Source organism: Ictidomys tridecemlineatus, chromosome 9, assembly GCF_052094955.1.
Source record: "Ictidomys tridecemlineatus isolate mIctTri1 chromosome 9, mIctTri1.hap1, whole genome shotgun sequence".
NCBI classification, from domain to species: domain Eukaryota; kingdom Metazoa; phylum Chordata; class Mammalia; order Rodentia; family Sciuridae; genus Ictidomys; species Ictidomys tridecemlineatus.
The window spans coordinates 57615826-57633334 of NC_135485.1; the positions used below are offsets into that span (position 1 = coordinate 57615826).

General features: G+C 35.8%; 1 protein-coding gene and 1 non-coding gene across 7 annotated transcripts in view; one reads left to right on the top strand and one right to left on the bottom strand.

Moving 5' to 3' along the window:
• The window catches only part of Ccdc158 (coiled-coil domain containing 158), a 90813-nt gene continuing 73304 nt past the window's right edge, over window positions 1–17509 (bottom strand). For 3 of the 6 annotated variants that reach the window (XM_078021433.1, XM_078021431.1, XM_040292284.2), the window contains 6 exons: window positions 17276–17335; window positions 15586–15645; window positions 12440–12507; window positions 10506–10664; window positions 1155–1254; window positions 1–209 (listed from right to left, as the gene is read on the bottom strand). In XM_078021433.1, coding sequence (XP_077877559.1) covers window positions 89–209; window positions 1155–1254; window positions 10506–10664; window positions 12440–12507; window positions 15586–15645; window positions 17276–17335 — 568 coding nt within the window. In that variant the 3' untranslated portion in view covers window positions 1–88. Of the gene's footprint in view, window positions 210–1154; window positions 1263–10505; window positions 10665–12439; window positions 12508–15585; window positions 15646–17275; window positions 17336–17509 lie in introns of all 6 variants that reach the window. The other 3 variants (XM_040292286.2, XM_040292285.2, XM_078021432.1) reach the window with 2 other exon arrangements.
• On the top strand, window positions 4729–4835 carry LOC120892451 (U6 spliceosomal RNA). Its single transcript, XR_005737175.1, has one exon. It is a non-coding gene; the product is annotated as a U6 spliceosomal RNA (small nuclear RNA).

Sequence of the window (17509 nt, forward strand, 5' to 3'; positions counted from 1 at the left end):
TAGATTTTTACAGGACAGGTATCTTTTATTAAATTTTCACATAAAAAGAAAAAAAGCACACAAGGCACTAATTAAAGTAACAGCACAATTAATTGGGCATCATCCCTCTATAAAGAATAGGCAAGCAATGTGTCATTTCAGTAACATTTTTTCCTGGTCTTTCACTTTCTGTATCCTCTTTTCTTGATTTCTGATCATTGAAGACATTGCTGAAAATGTTGATAAAACAAAGTTAGAATAAGAAAATCTACTTAGGTTTTAAATTATGTGCTTCTTTAAAGATTCACTTTTTAACAGTACAGAATTAAGAAATTGTGAAAATTTGCAATGGAGCATATTTTTTGAAAGGTAGAGTTATGAAACAGAAAAGCATGAAACATGATAGTTCTCCCATATCCATGGTATTTAGCAAGAGCTGCCCATCATCTGCAGATTGTAGTAGTTTCTCATTCAAATGGCTTTAGATTTTTACAAGTGGATTAACTTTTTATTTTGTGATTCATTCATTGGGTGACATAGTCTCTTATAGCTCTAAACTAATTTAAATTATGTGTAGGCTAAATAACATTATTTTGTTTTCTGGCTATGAACTCTAATTCTATTTTGGCTACCATTATACAAGTGTCTGTTTATAGAAAAAATAGACAAAAAGGACAGTGTATGGGAAAGTTCACATGAAAAACCTCTCAACTCTATTGAGGGTTGGTCAGCAGAATTGTCATCCCTATCAGATAAGAGTAGGGTGGAGCAGGACCAAGATCAGACAATTAATGTAGGGCTTGGTCATGGCTGAGATGCTCAAATGTTGAATAAAGTTTCTAAATTGCTAATTCAATACCTTTTAATGGCTCTATAGCTAGGAGAATTAATCTGAAGGGAAGGCAAAGATTCTTTTTTTTTTTTTTTCAAACCAGAGATTTATACCCAGGGGTGCTTAACCAATGAGTTACATCCTTGGTCCTTTATTTATTTTTTATTTTAAGACAGGGTTTTACTAAGATGCTTAGAGTCTCACTAAATTGATGAGTCTGGCTTCAAACTTGTGATCCTCCTGTCTTAGCCTCATGAGCTGCTGGGATTACAGGGTGAGTCACCATGCCTAGTGAAGGTAAGTACTCTTAGGAACAAGAACTCTCCCAAAATAAGCAATGTACCTTGGTTCTTCAGCTGCAAATCTTCTACCAGGGTTTGCAAGCTTTCCAATCTGTTCTGAAGTTTTCTGCATGTTTTTCCTGTTGTTTCTAGTGGGGGAGACTGTGAATCTATTAGAAAATTGCTTAAATGTGATATCTAAAGTATATTTGCAATTTCAGGTTAAACGACTTCTCCTTAAAAATAAAGAAAACTTTAAAACACTTTTAAGATAAGGAAATTGTCTCCTATATAAATATCACAATGCTAGTCTATTTGATTTTGTTTCCAATCTTCACTATTATTTAACTACATAGTATTAAATGGGATGGGTGAGAATACTTCAAGTTTAATTAATGACATACTCTGCATTGTAAATGACAGCTTTTCATGCCAAACCTGACTAGTTCCATTAACTTAGGGCTTGGGGGAGCAAGATCTAATTCAGACACTGGTGCTACTTTCAAATATATGTGAGGCCACTGCCCATCCATTAGTTGTCACCTGAATGAGAATAGTATTGACATCATGGGAGAGGGTCAGGTGGGTGCTTCCATGTCTTCAGTGACCTACAATAAAAGTGGCAATAGCAACTGAAAAGCACCCTGAGGCATGAAAGCTATTCTCCAATAAATATGCTAAGTCCTGTCTATCTATAAAGATACCTGATTAGCAAGCTGAGTAATTTAATTCTTTTTTATTTTTCTTTTGTAGTGCTTGGGATTGAACTTAGGACCTTACACATGCTAAACAAGTGCTCTACCACTAAGCTATATCCCCCATCTCTAAAGATTCTACTTAGATCTTAGACCCTAACTAGCTGTATAATCTGCATAAAATTATTTGCTGGCTCATCTTGCTATTAAAAAGCACCTTTTTTTCATTAAAGGTATTAGAATTAAAGACAATCATCTAGTTATTATTTTAATTCAAGAGGATGAGAAACAATTTCTTGAGAGGTTTCTGACATTAATGCTATGAAACATGATGTTTTCTGATTATCTAACAACAGGGGAAAAAATGCCAAGTTATCATGTAACATAAATTAACAAAGTGATAACTTTCCTACAATAATCACTGCTCTAACAAATAAATAATTTGATACTTTAAATTTGGGGGGAGGAGGAGTACCAGGAATTGAACCCAGGGTGCTTAAGCACTGAACCACATCCCCAGATAGTTTTATATTTATTTATTTTTTGGGTACCAAGGATTGAACTCAGGAGCACTCGGCCACTGAGATATATCCCCAGCCCTATTTTGTGTTTTATTTAGAGACAGGGTCTCACTAAGTTGCTTAGTGCCTTGCTTTTGCTGAAACTGGCTTTGAACTTGAGATCCTCCTGTCTCAGCCTCTGGAGCCCCAGCCTCCGGAGCCCCAGTCCCTGGGATTACAGTAGTGTACCACTGAGCCCAGCTCTGTTTTATTTTTTATTTTTTTGGCAGGGAATCACTAAGTTGCTTAGAGTCTCACTTAATTTGCTGAGACTGGTTTTGAACTTGTGATCTTCCTGCCTCACCTCCTTGAGATAGGGATTTAGGATATATATAGAGAAATATGGAATCTTAAGGAAAATACCCTCAAGCTATTGAAATGCAGAGTCAAGCTACTGAGCTGCAGAAAACACAGTTGTAAACCTTGGCCCACACCCTTATAAAATGAGAGAAATACATAAGCACAGGAAAACTGAAATTGTGTGGTTCCATCCTACATCCACCTCCAGTTTGGCACCTGATATAGCTCTTCTATAAATATTGGGCCCCTTGTCTGAGTTTAGGCTGCTTCTCACTCTTGAGACAGCTGCATTGTCCTTTGAATGAGTACTACCTTCCTAAAAAAACTTCTGTCTATGCCTTTGTCTGGCTTGTGCTGAGAATCTTTTCTATCATGTATGCCAAGTACCCCATTGGTCTTGAGTTGAGTTCCCCCTCTCTAGAAACTCCTCCTACCCTTCTTCAGAGACATCTCTTGTGTGACATCTCTTGGCCCCTGAGGATGGGGCTTCAGAGGCATCAACTTTGGAAAGTGTCTTGACTATGGCTTATTCGCTAAGTTCCTGTACCTGTAACCTATTTCTATCTGCTTCTCCCTCCTTCCCTTCCTCCCTCTCTCACTCTCTCTCTCCCCCTCCCTCTGTTTCTACTTTCAAAGACCAGAGAACACAATCTCCATATGCCTCATTTGTCCTGGGCTCCCTTTCTTAGGTGGCTGGGAAAGCTCCATGCCCAGTAGATTCAAATGTCAAGAGGGTGGTGGCTGATGTGGTCCTAGGGGTCTAGTAAATCTTTGAACTTTAAAACTGCAAAGGAGCTCAGTGATCCTCTTAAAGCCCTTTCTTGTTCTTATGCTGCACAGTGGGCATCATATAGGTTTCTTAGCTTCTGTGGGACTTAAACAGGTGATGTTCTTATTCTTTCTTCCTTTCCTTGGTCAAAAGTCTGTTTGTTCCTTAAGAAGATGAGTACTTGTTTATAAAAACACTGAAGATAGGAGAGTCCCTTAGGCCAACGTACCCCCTTTCCTGAGTCAAAGGGAACTTGAATTGCTTCCTAAAACGAATATGAGAGATTGTCTCCCAGCTTGAGCATCCCTTTGTTTTGCCAAACGTGGGGTTCACCCAAAACACATTGTTAAAGGCCTTGATGTAACAATCAAGGAAACTACTCCCCACTAAACACTACATTTAGACCCAATACACTTAGTGGCAAATCCAACTCTAAGCTTGTGACATAAATCTCTTGACCCCAAGTTTCAGCTAAAACTGAAGGAATATCTTGTTCTTGGCCTGTCTTTCCTCACTCCCTTTTCTCAACTTTCTTTGCAGTCTCACTTTAAGTGTCCCAGATAAGTTACTCAATACTAAGGAGTATCATTCTCACTGTTGGGGAGACAGGGGACTAAAAAGGTGGTGCAAACTGTGCTCTGGTCATGATTTATGTGTGGCCTTGAGAGAGAACAGTTTCTTAGGCGTGTAGGCATGATCCCATTCCTATGGTCAGTGAGCCAAAGGACAGATACCTTAGCTGAAGGTGGAAAATGGGAAATAGCTAATGTCACTTCCCCCTTACTTAGGAATAGGGGGAGTCAGCTTTTAAATAAGTAACAGTTGTCTGAACACTGAGAGTTATGTTCAAAACAAAGTGGACCCTAATTATATGAACAGATTTCTAATTAAAATTTATCTGACTTTATCCTATCCCAAAGTGCCTCTAAGCTCTCTACAGGGTTTTGTGTCCTATTATTTTAAATAACAAGAAATTGCAAATTATTTAATATACCTAGATTACTTGAGATCTTAGGAATGTTCTTTTTAGGGTTTTTTCTTATTTCTTTTTTTGAAACCTAGGTAGGGGCTATCAAACACCCTGAAAACTGCATAATGGGGTCGAAGACACTCATATGATTGACAGTTTGCAGACGATTTGGAACAGACTTACAGGTCTGATCCCAGCTGGGGACTTCAAAAGTACCCTGGAAGCTATGTTGTTAGACAGACTGGAAAGTCTGATCCTGATGGGGACGTACAGTGGAATCCAAAGATGGAAAAGACTCAGAGTACCCCAGGACTGTTTTTTCTTTTCAGAAAGCACATTGAAGCCCTCTCTTCAGCAGCACATATACTAAAATTGGAACAATACAGAGAAGGTTAGCATGGCCTCTGCACAAGGATGGCATGCAAATTCGTGGAGCGTTCTGTATTTTTAAATATGAGAGGCTTACAGGATATCAAATATCTACACCAAGGCACATTATAATGAAAATGCCTAGCATACAGAATAAGGAGAGAATTTTAAAACCAACAAGTGAAAGGAATCAGATTATATATAGGGGGAAACCAATTAGGATCTCTTCAGATTTCTCAACCCAGACCCTCAAATCTAAAAGATCCTGGAATAACATATACCAAGTTCTGAAAGAAAGTGGATGCCAACCAAGAATCTCATCTCCAGCAAAATTAAGATTTGATGACAAAAACCTTCCATGATAAACAAAAGTTAAAAGAATTTACAACAAGAAAGTCTGCACTATTGAACATCCTCAGCAAAATATTCCATGAGGAGGAAATAAAAAACAACAATGAAAATCAGCAAAGGGAGGTATCACACTAAAGGAAAAACCAATCAAAGGAGAAACCAAGTCAAGTTAAAAACCAAAAATAAACCAAAATAACCAGGAATACAAACCATGTCTCAATAATAACCCTGAATGTTAATGGCCTGAACTCATTAATCAAAAGAGATGGACTGGAAGATGGGATTAAAAAAAAAAAAGACCCAACAATATGCTGAGTCTCATCTCATAGGAAAAGACATTCACAGACTGAAGGTGAAAGGTTGGGGAAAAAACATATCACTCACATGGACTGTGTAAACAGGCAGAGTTTTATATTCTCACATCAAATAAAGTAGACTTCAAGCCAAAGTTACTCAAGAGGGATAATGAAGGACATTTTATACTGCTTAAGGCAACCATACATCAACAAGACATACAATTATAAATATATATGTCCCAAACAATGGAGCATCTATGTTCATCATACAAACTCTTCTCAAGTTCAAGAGTCAAATAGACCACAACACAATAATACTAGGTGACTTTAACACACCTCTTTCACCACTGTATAGAACTTCCAAACAAAAGCTAAACAAAGAAACTATAGAACTCAATAATATAGTCAATAATTAGACTTAACAGACATATGAAGAATATTTTATTCATCAACGAGTAAATACACTTTCTTCTCAGCAGCACATGGATCCTTCTCTAAAACAGGCCATTTATTATGCCACAAATCAACTCTTAGCAAATACAAAAATGTAGAGATACTACCCTGCATTCTATCAGCTCACAATGGAATGAAATTAGAAATCAATGATAAAAATAGAAGCTAATCTATTGAATAACAATGGATTGCAGAAGACATCAGAGAAGAGATTAAAAATTCTTAGAGATAAATGAGAACACTGATACAACATATCAAAATCTCTGGGACACTATGAAGGCACTACTAAGAGGAAAGGTTATTGCATGGAGTTCATTCCTTAAAAGAAGAAAAAGTCAACAAATAAATGACCTAACATTATACTCAAAGCCCTAGAAAAAGAAGAACAAATCAACACCAAAAGTAGTAGAAGACAGGAAATAATTAAAATCAGAGCTGAAATCAATAAAATTGAAACAAAAGAAACAATTGAAAAAAATTGACAAAACGAAAAGTTGGTTATTTGAAAGAATAAATAAAATTGATAAATTCTTTGCCATGCTAGCGAAGAGAAGGAGAGAGAAAACTCAAAATTACTAAAATCCATGACAAAAAAGGACACTACAGAAATACAGAAGATAATTTGACACTATTGTGAAAATTTGCATGCCAATAAAATAGAAAATATCAAAGACATCGACAAATTTCTAGAGTTAAATGATTTACCCAAACTGAATCAGAACGATATACACAAGTTAAACAGATAACTTTCAAGCTATGAAACAGAAGATGCCATCAAAAGCCTACCAACCGGGCTGGGGATGTGGCTCAAGTGGTATCGCGCTCACCTGGCATGCGTGCAGCCCATGTTTGATCCTCAACACCACATACAAAGAAAGATGTTGTGTCCACCAAGAACTAAAAAATAAATATTAAAAAATTCTCTCTCTCTCTCTCTCTCTTTCTCTCTCTCTCTCTCTCTCAAAAAAAAAAAAAAAAAAAAAAAAAAAGAAAAAGAAAGCCTACCAACCAAGAAAAGCCCAGGAGCAGATAGATTCACAGCTGAGTTCTACAAGACCTCCAAAGAATACCAGTACTCCTCAGATTATTCCATGAAATAGAAAAAGAGGGAATACTTCCAAACTCATTCTATGAGACCAATTTCACCCTGATTCCAAAACCAGATAAAGACACACTAAGGAAAGTAAACTTCAGACCAATATCTCTAATGAACATAGATGCAAAAATTTTATTCTCAATAAAATTCCAGCAAATGTAATACAAAAACATATTAAAAACATAGTGCACCATGATCAAGTGGGGTTCATCCCAGGGATGCAAGGTTGGTTCAATATATGGAAATCAATAAATGTAATTCATCACATCAATAGACTTAAAGATAAGAATCATATGATTATCTCAATAAATGCAGAAAAAGCATTAGACAAAATACAGCACCCCTTCATGTTCAAAACATTAGAAAAATTAGGAATAATAGGAACATATTTCAACATTTTAAAAGCTTTCTATGCTAAGCCCAAGGCCAACATCATTCTAAATGGAGAATAATTGAAAACATTCCCTCTAAAAACTGGAACAAGACAGTGATGCCCTCTTTCACCACTTCTATTTAATGTAGTCCCTGAAACTCTAGCCAGAGCAATTAGATGAAAGAAATTAAAAGATACAAATAGAAAAAGAAGAACTCAAACTATCACTATTTGCCAAAGACATGATTCTATATTTAGAGGATCTGAAAAATTCTGCCAGAAAACGTCTAGGACTAATAAATGAATTCAGCAAAGTAGCAGGATATAAAATCAACACCCATAAATCAAATGCATTCCTATACATCAGTGATGAATCCTCTGAAAGACAAATTAGGAAAACTACCCCCTTTACAATAGACTAAAAAAAAAAAATTGGGGAAATCAACTTGATGAAAGTGGTGAAAGACCTCCACAATGAAAACTACAGAATGCTACAGAAAGAAATTAAAGAAGACTTTAGAAGATGGAAAGATCTCCTTTCTTCTTGGATAGGCAGAATTAATATTGTCAAAATGACTGTACTATAAAAAGCACTATACAGATTTAATGCAATTCCAATCAAAATCCCAATGGCATTCCTTATATGAATAGAAAAAGCAGTCATGAAATTCAACCAACCAATCTGCAAAGAGACCAAGAATATCTAAGGCAATCCTTAGCAAGAAGAGTTAAGTAGGTGGCATCGTTATACCAGACCTTAAACTATCCTACAGAGCAACAGTAACAAAACCAATATGGTACTGGCACCAAAATAGACTGGTAGACCAATGAAGAATAGAAGACACAGAGACTAACACCATAATTACAGTTATCTCATACTAGACAAATGTGCCCAAAAATGTTAGAGAAAAGATAGCCTCTTCAAAAAATGGTGCTTGGAAAACTGGAAATCCACATGCAGCAAAATGAAATTAAGCCCCTATCTCTCACCCCACACAAAACTCAAAGTGGATAAAGGACCTAGGAATTAGACCAGAGACCCTGCACCTAATAGGAGAAAAAGAAGGCCCAATTCTTCACCATGTTGGATTAGGCCCTGACTTCCTTAACAAGACTCCCAAAGTGCAAGAAATAAAATCAAGAGTCAATAAATGGAATGGATTCAAACTGAAAAGCTTCTTCTTAGCAAAAGAGAGAGCCTACAGAGTGGGAGCAAATTTTTACCACACACACATCAAATAGAGCACTAATCTCCAGGATATATAAAGAACTCAAAACACTTAACACCAAAGAAACAAATAATACAATCAATAAATTGGCTAAGGGGGACCAGGGTTGTGGCTCAGTGGTAGAGCACTTGCCTAGCATGTGTGAGGCACTGGTTTCGATCCCTGGCACCACATTAAAAATAAAGAAATAAAATAAAAGTATTGTGTCCATCTACAACCAAAAAAATATTTTAAAAAATAATTTAAAAATTGGGCTAAGGAATTGAACAGATACTTCTCAGATACACAATCAATCAACAAATATATGAAAAAATGTTTAACATCTCTAGCAATTAGAGAAATGCAAATCAAAACTATTCTAAGATTTCATCTCACTCCAGTCAGAATGGCAGTTATTAAGGAAAAAAGTAACAATAATTGTTGGCAAGGATGTGGGACAAAAGGTACTCTTTTACATTGCTGATGGGACTGCAGATTGGTGCAACCAATCTGGAAAGCAGTATGGAGATTCCTTAGAAAACTCGGAATGGAACCACCATTTGACCCAGCTATCCCACTCCTTAGTTGATACCCAAAGGACTTAAAAACAGCATACTACAGGGACACAGCCACATCAATGTTTATAGCAGCACAATTCACAATAGCTAAATTGTGGAACCCACCTAATGCCCTTCAGTAGATGAATAGATACAGAAACTGTGATATATGTGTGTGTGACACACACACACACACACACACACACACACTCACACTGGAATATTACTCAGCATTAAAAGAGAATAAAATCATGGCATCTGTAGGTAAATGGATGGAGTTAAAGAATATTATGCTAAGTGAAGTTAGCCAATCCCCCCAAAACCAAAGACTGAATGTTTTCTCTGATAAGTGAATGCTGATCTATAATGGAGGAAGGGCGGGAGCATGGGAGAAATGGAAGAACTTTGGATAGGGCAAAGGGGAGGGAGGGGAACGGAGAGAGACTGGGTATAGGAAAGATAGTAGAAGGAGATGGACATCATTACCCTAGGTACATGTATGAAGAAATGAATGGTGTCACTCTACTTTATGTACAACCAGAGAAATGAAATATTGTGCTCCATTTGTGTACTATGAATTGAAATGCATTTTGCTGTCATGTATAACAAATTACAACAAATTAATTAATTAATTAATTAAAAAAAGAATCATAAGGGATGAAGGAAGACACAAATACAAAAAGAAGTGAATAAAAAGTGTACTAAGATGTGATTAGTTTCTGATTTTCATTTTTTTAGGATCTAGAAATGTGCATTGCATAGAATTTTAAAACACTTGAAATTTCAAATTTTAATAGAACTGACTTGACAATGAGGCAACAGCTTGTCTGATTTATCCCTTGTTGATGGGAATGATGCCATAGAGCACAGAAGTGATTTGGTCACTGTCATACATGATGAAAAACATTTTAAATTCAATCTGACACACTTATATTCAACACCCATATATTTATTAGGCATTTATTCTACATCAAATAATTTTTTTCCACCTGTCTTGTCAAATAACAAATGAATTTAAAATTTTTAAAATGAGAACATTTTGACAGGCTTATGTAATAAAAATTTGCGTTTACAAAGGCTAGAACTGGTGGAAAGCCATGTTTTAAAGGATGTAAATAAGAGAAAAGTCACTCAGAGAATTTAAAAGGAGACCCCCTCCCAAAAGGGTAAAATATCCATTGTTTATGTCAGAGAAAATACTTACATATAATATCTATGCTTTTACTAGCATATGCCTTTTTTTACATATATGTTCATAGTGGCTGTTTTAATTAAGACCATTTTACACAGCATGAATTAGAGCCTGCATATAAGATCGGCAGGCAAAATCTTGTTAATTCTGACTATGGAAAAGAACTTGAAATTCACTAGATGAAAAATCAATCAATCCCATAAACTATATCAGATTATTCTTACCTTTAACGGAATCAGGTGAATGAATAGATTTGGTAGATCTATACTGTGATGTGGAACCCACTGACTCTTCAGCTGAACTAGTCAGGAGTGAATGCACTGGAGATTTCTTAGGAGAACAACTGAATGAACGGGAAGCTGAATTTTTCACTGTTGGACTTGCTGAAATTTTGCAAGAATAAAAGTAAAAGACAGTGATTAAAAATAGCATACTATATCAAACTTTTGCATCCAGAGAGCTTGCTTTTATATAGATCATTTTGTTTATGATTTCTTAGAAATGAGAGCAAGGTCCATCTCAATTCTCCTAATGAATAAAAGTAATGAATGATCAGAAATCAGAAGTGATAGCCCACAATTAAATTCTTGTTTAAATGCAGAAATCACACCTGTAAGCCAACCTGTAGAAATATTAATAAGCACCATCAAGGCCTATTTCAAAGGTAAAAGGCCATGGGACTCACCTGTGGAAACACTTCAACCAACTCCTTTGTTCCAGAGGTGGGAAAACCAGAGGTAGGGCTGAACCCAGATGAAAGTTGAATGAAAAAATCAAAACTCAAAGGCCAGATAGCCATGGTGCTGTTTCAATGCCTTTTGCTCCATGCTCTACCCAGAACTATATAGAAATTCCCAAGCTAGCACACCAAAATGGTTTTTTCTGCTATTAGGCCCCCTCCTGCATGGTGGGAGTTCTAGCTCTTCTTGCTTAAATAAATTCTGCTCTGTTTATTCTTCCCTTGCATGACTGTCTCTGGATTTTATTCTTTAAAATTTGTGAGACAAGAACCCAGAGGAAATTGGCAAAACTGGGAATCTAGTCTAATCTCAAAAACTCCTGTTTCACTATTTTAACTTTTTCCATCAGAAGTCTGCTGTTATAAAGATCATTTTGATTATAATTCTTAGAAATGAGAGTGTTGTCTGGCTCAATTCTCCTTTTTCTTTCACCCAATCAGTATTTGTTGAGCACCTGTTTTCTATCAGATAGGTTCAAGGTTCCTGGGATTTATCAGGAAACCAAATAGTTAAAGACTGTGTAGCTTTTGCTTAATTTATGTAAATTTTGTTTAATTTATGGAGCTAACATAAATCAGTAAGTTGCATAGTATGCTACAAGATAATGTGTAACTTTTAAAAGGAAAAGGTTAAGGGGGATTGAAAGTAGAGGAAAAGGTTGTGGTTTTCAAAAAAGGTGGTAAGGGTTAAATCTCATTGGAAACATAACATCTGAGCAAAACTTTAAGAAAGGTGAGGGGGTTAACAATTCGGAGGCACAGTAGGCCCTAACGGGGAGCACCTGACATGTTCAAGGACAATTCAAGAGTGGATAAAGCAGAATGAATGGGAAGTAACAGGAAAGTTAATGGGGTCTTAGAGGTTACAGTCATGACTTTGGCTTTCAAGCTCATGAAAATGGGGAGTTGCAGGGTTTTTAGCAGGTCCTGTCTTTGTGCTTTTGTAACAGTGGTCCACTGCACCTTTTTAATAGACCCTTCACAGCTCATTTTAAAAGAGACATGTTTTTCTTTTCCTTTTTCCCCTCTCCCTCTCTCTAACCCAGTGGCAGGGAACAGGATTACCCTTTACCCATCCTAGACCTCATTCATCATCTGTATTTGAGCACACACCCACCACAGGGACCAAGTAATTCACACTTGGAGGTTGGCACCATTAGATCTAAGGAATGGCTATCTCCCAAATTAACAACTGAATCACAACCTCCCCCCCACTGAGGACTCGCCTTTGAAGAACTTCTTTAAAAGCCCTCTTCTCCCTGATGGGCAGAATCACAGCCTCTGGGACAGGGGTCCCCTGTGTTTCTCCTTTGCTAGAAAAGCAATAAACCTTTTTTCTTTTTCTCAAAACTATGTCTTTATTAAATTGCCATCAGGGGCAAGGACAAGCTTTTGGTAGCACTTTCATTGAAGACTCACCTGTGCATTGAAAAGCGAAACAACTAGATGGATCTTCTAGGTCTCCTGCGTTCAACATAACTGGCTCTCTGGAAACATCAAAACAGTACGGAAAGTATTCTGGTTATTCTGGTTATAAAGTATTCTTATGAACTCCTGTCAACATAGGCAAATTTGATGGCTTAAAGTAAAACTTAAGGTGGCAATCATAATCCTAAACTGTAGGAGTCTTAACATACCCTAAGATGGAGATTTGAAGTTGCGTTGTCACTTTGCATTCTGCACCCATGAACATTTTTCAGGATGAAGTAACATATAATTTTGGTCATAAAATTCATGTTTGAGTAATAATCCTACAAACCAAATCATCTTTTCATGAATTTTAAGAAATGCCTTAATGACTCATTTAAAATTGAAGAAACCAAAGAGAGCAGCAATAACAAAAATCTCTTAGCGTTAGTAGTATCAGTTTACAAAAGTATAAGACTTAATTAAATAAAAAAGTTAAACTATGCAGTTCTTTGTGAATTGGGTAGTTTAAGAAGGCCATAGCAGTTTTCAAGGTGGTTTGTGAGATCAAAGCTATTTTCATTAAGATGTTCTCAGAAAATACCAGAGGAGTTCCCCCACAACGTGCTGTGCTGATAGCTGATATCATGGCAAGTTAGATCCAATTTTTCTTTTTCTTTTATTTTTGTGATACTGGGTATTGAACCTAGAGGCTTGCACTTGCTAGGCAAGTGCTCTATAACTGAGCTACATTTTCACCCCTTTTTATTTATTTTGAGACAGGGTCTTGCTAAATTGCCCAGGTTGGCCTTGAATTTATAATCCTCCTGCCTCAGCCTCCCAAGCAGTTCCAGTTGTCTTTTGTTGTTGTTGTTGTTCTTTTTAGTTATAGATGAAAATAGAATATATTTTGACATATTATACATATGTGGAGTACAACTTTTCTATTCTTCTGGTTGTACACGATGTGAAATTACATTGGTTATGTATTCATATATAAATATAGGAAAGTTATGTCAGATTCATTCTACTATCTTTCCTATTCCCATTCCCCTTCCCTTAATTCTCTTTTGTCTAATCCAAAGTGCTTCTATTCTTCCCTACTCCCTCCCTTATTATGAATTATCATCTGCATATCAGAGAAAACATTTGCCTTTGGCTTTTGGGGATGGCTTATTTCACTTAGCATGATAGTCTCCAGTTCCATCCATTTACCAGCAAATGCCATAATTTAATTCCTCTTTATGGTTGAATATATATATATTAGTATATACAACATTCTGTTGTGTATATTACACCATTTTCTTTATCCATTCATCTGTTGAGGGTCATTTAGGCTGGTTCCATAGTTTAGCTATTGTGAATTGAGCTGCTATAAACATTGATGTGGCCAAGTCACCATTATACGCTGACTTTAAGTCTTTGGGGTATATGCTGAGGAGTGGGATAACTGGGTCAAATGGTGGTTCCATTCCAAGTTTTCTGAGGAATCTCCATACTGCTTTCCAGATTGGTTGTACCAATTTGCAGTCCCACCACCAATGTATGAGTGTACATTTTTCACTATATCCTTGCCAACATTTATTGTTACTTGTATTCTTTATAATTCCAATTCTGGACAAAGGGCTATAGAACTAAATAATACAATCAATAATTTAGACTTAATATATATATATAATATATATATATATAAATAGTATTTCATCCATCAATGACTGAATATACTTTCTTCTCAGCAGCACATGACTCCTTCTCTAAAATTTTGACCATATCTTAGGCCACAAAACAACTCTTAGCAAACACAAAAACTAGAGATGATACCTTGCATTCTATCAGAGCATATTAGAATAAAATTAGAAATCAACCATAAAATAAAAAATAGAAGCTATTCTAACACATGGAGACTAAACAATATGTTATTGAATGATTAATGTGTAGCAGAAAAAATTAGAGTGAAATAATAAAAATACTTAGCAGTAAATGAGAATAATGACACAACATATCTAGTTGTCTTTTATTAAGCCATACGTTAAACTATGGAACAATATCCTCTCCATGATTTTTTTGAAGGATATAGGTGTTTTTTTCCCCCTCATAAAATGTAGTATTCTGGTAATTTCATTGTTGAAGAAAGCAATTTTTCTAAGTCATTGAAAACTATACAGCAGAGCTTTAGTTGTCTTAAGGGAGTAACTACTCCACTCAACCTCTACCTACATAGTTCAGCTTTGGTCCCCAAAAGCAGTACATAGTAGGAGTCACTAGCATATACTTAGGAGACAGCTCCACCCAAATTCAAATCTGGGCTCCATTGTGTAAAAATTATATGACCTTATCAAGTTGTTGAAGAAATCTCTCAGTTTTCATTTCTAACCTACATATAGGAAAATAATGCCTACCTCATAGATTAGATGAGGTAGATTAAATATGTTTAAAACAACCAGAAAATAGAAAAAATAAAATACAGTAAGGTTACTATTAATAGGTACTATGTGGTGTTATATCCTCAAGTGAAAAGGAAATCAAAATTTCACTTTTTATATTAATAGAAAGGTATATTAAGAAAGACTCAAGTTTACAATTTTGTGGTCAAGTAGCAGAGGGTGTAAGATAATATTTTTAATGCTGTCTTGAATCATTCCCTAAATAAATATTTACTAAAGGGCTATTAGGTGGTAGGCATTATGCTTGGTGCTGAAGATGTGGTGATGAATGAGCCTCAGCTTAACTGAAATTACAACAGTAGAAACCATTTTCCTACTCTAAGACAAAAAGAGGGCTCTGTTAGCTCTATTTTTTATGGGTGGTAAAAACAGAAAAATAAAAATAAGTTTTTGCCAGTGGCTGGTCAATAAGTAGACCTTGAGAATAGGTCTATTTTGCTCACTCTAATTTTCTAAGGGTTTAGCACAGCACATGGCACATTATGGATAGTAAATAATCTTTTAAAAAAATATTTTTTTAGTTGTAGGTGGACACAATACTTTTATTTTGTTTATGTTGTGCTGAGTATCAAACCCAGGGCCTCACACATGCAAGAGGAGCACTCCATCACTAAGCCCCAGTCCCAGCCCCTAGTAAATAATCTTTGAGTTAATTAATGAAGAACAGTAAAAGGTACATTTTGAAAATTGGAGGCTGGTAAGATAATTTCTTACCTGCTGAGTGTTTCACTGGACTTGCTCCCTTCGGTAGAGTCCCTTAATGAATTGTTGCTTCTGTCAGTAGAAGAATGGGAAAAATTAAAGACTACATAATGTTACTTCCTTATCAGTCTAGTAAAGGTCTGTGAGAGAAATAATTTGTTTTGTCACGGGGAACTGAACCAAGAGCTTTGTGCATGCTACACCCTAGCCTGATTTAGTCTCCTCCAGGATGAAATGATACTATATGGCAGACAGGTTAACATATCACAGAGCATTAATTATATAACAAAATTATCTAATGAAATAAAATAGTTCATCTGAATATTACTCTCAGATGCAGATTCAAAGGAGTCTGGGCCTCTGACTTTTCCAGGTATAGAGAAAATTATATAGAGAAAAGCTTGAAGACAAAAAGACATGAAGCTCTAGGAATTGGGAGTAATCTGGTTTGATTAGAACATAAAATGGGAGTAAAGGCAGACGGCTGATAAATTAGGAGATTCTTCAGTGCAGACCAACGGATAATGTACTTCTTGCAACAGGCAGTGAGTTACTGAAAATATCAAGCAATGAATAATAAATTAATAGTAATCTGTTTTTCCTTTTTGGCTAAAGTGTTCTCAGAAGTTGTCTTGATTTTTTTTGAATCTTACTTTAAGATTGTGGATTTCATTTTTTTATGTTCTTATTATTTAGTGAGTTCATTTAAAATTCAGCTATTCAACTACTAATGAAAGTAGACTTGTTTTTAGTAAGGTTTTTATAAACCTGTGTTGAAGTTGTTATAATTCCCTTCTGTACCATTCTTCTCTTTCATTTATATAAGCCATTGTAAACATGTATAGAACAATCTTTTTGGTATGGCATGCCTTATAATAAATAGCGTCAGATGGCTAAATATCAGTGCTATGGACTGGATGTTCATAGTTCCTCAAAGGCCCATGTGTGGAAGGCTTGGTCTCCAGGATGGTGCTATTGGAAGGTGTGGAACCTTTAGGAGATGGAACCTTATGGGAGGTCCTTAGGTCATTGTGACATGGGCCTAAAGGAGATTGTAGGAAACAGCTCTTTCTATTTCTCTTTTGCTTCCTGTAAATGATGTGAGAAGTTTGCTCCATCACTTGTTTCCCATCACTGTTATCAGGAAGCCCAACAGAGTCCCAAAGCAATGGGTCTACCACATCTTAGACTGCAACTTCTAGAACTATGAACTAAATAAACCCTTTATAAGTTAATTATCTCAGTTTTTTGTTGTTGCTGTTTGTTTTGTACTGGGGATTGAATCCATGGGCACTTTACCACAAAGCTACATCCCCAGTTCTTTTTTATATTTGATTTTAATATAGGATCTCACTAAGTACTATGGCTGGCCTTGAGTTTGTGATATTCTTGCCTCATCCTTCTGAGTTGCTGAGATGACATCTCCAGGAATTTTGTTATAGTGAGGGAAAACTGACATAATCAGTGAAATCTAAAATAAGCAAAAAAGAAATGCCTATAAAGTTGGTTTCTAGAAAGTAAATCAAGTTCATTTCATTGAAATCCCTTTTAGAGTCAATTTAACAATGGAAGGAGTTTTCTTCACTGAAACCAATATGCCCATGAAGTTCCATGAAAACAGTCCAAATAGACTTTGTAAGTTACCAGCCCACATATAAATCCTGGACAATTAATTAGATTCAGATTTTCAGATTCTTCTTACCTATGACATATCTCTGATCTCATGCTTGATTCAGTCATGCAATCTCTTACTCTTTCATTTCTGTGCAGACACATATAATTTTCAGTTAATTATATATAGGTCAATTTCCAGATTCTATGTCTTTTTAAAAATCAATTGCTCACATGAATTCAATTTTTTATAAGCTAAAAATGTGGATTTTAGGCCTCCAAACAAATTTAATAAAGGGTTACCTCTGGAATTCATAAAATCAAA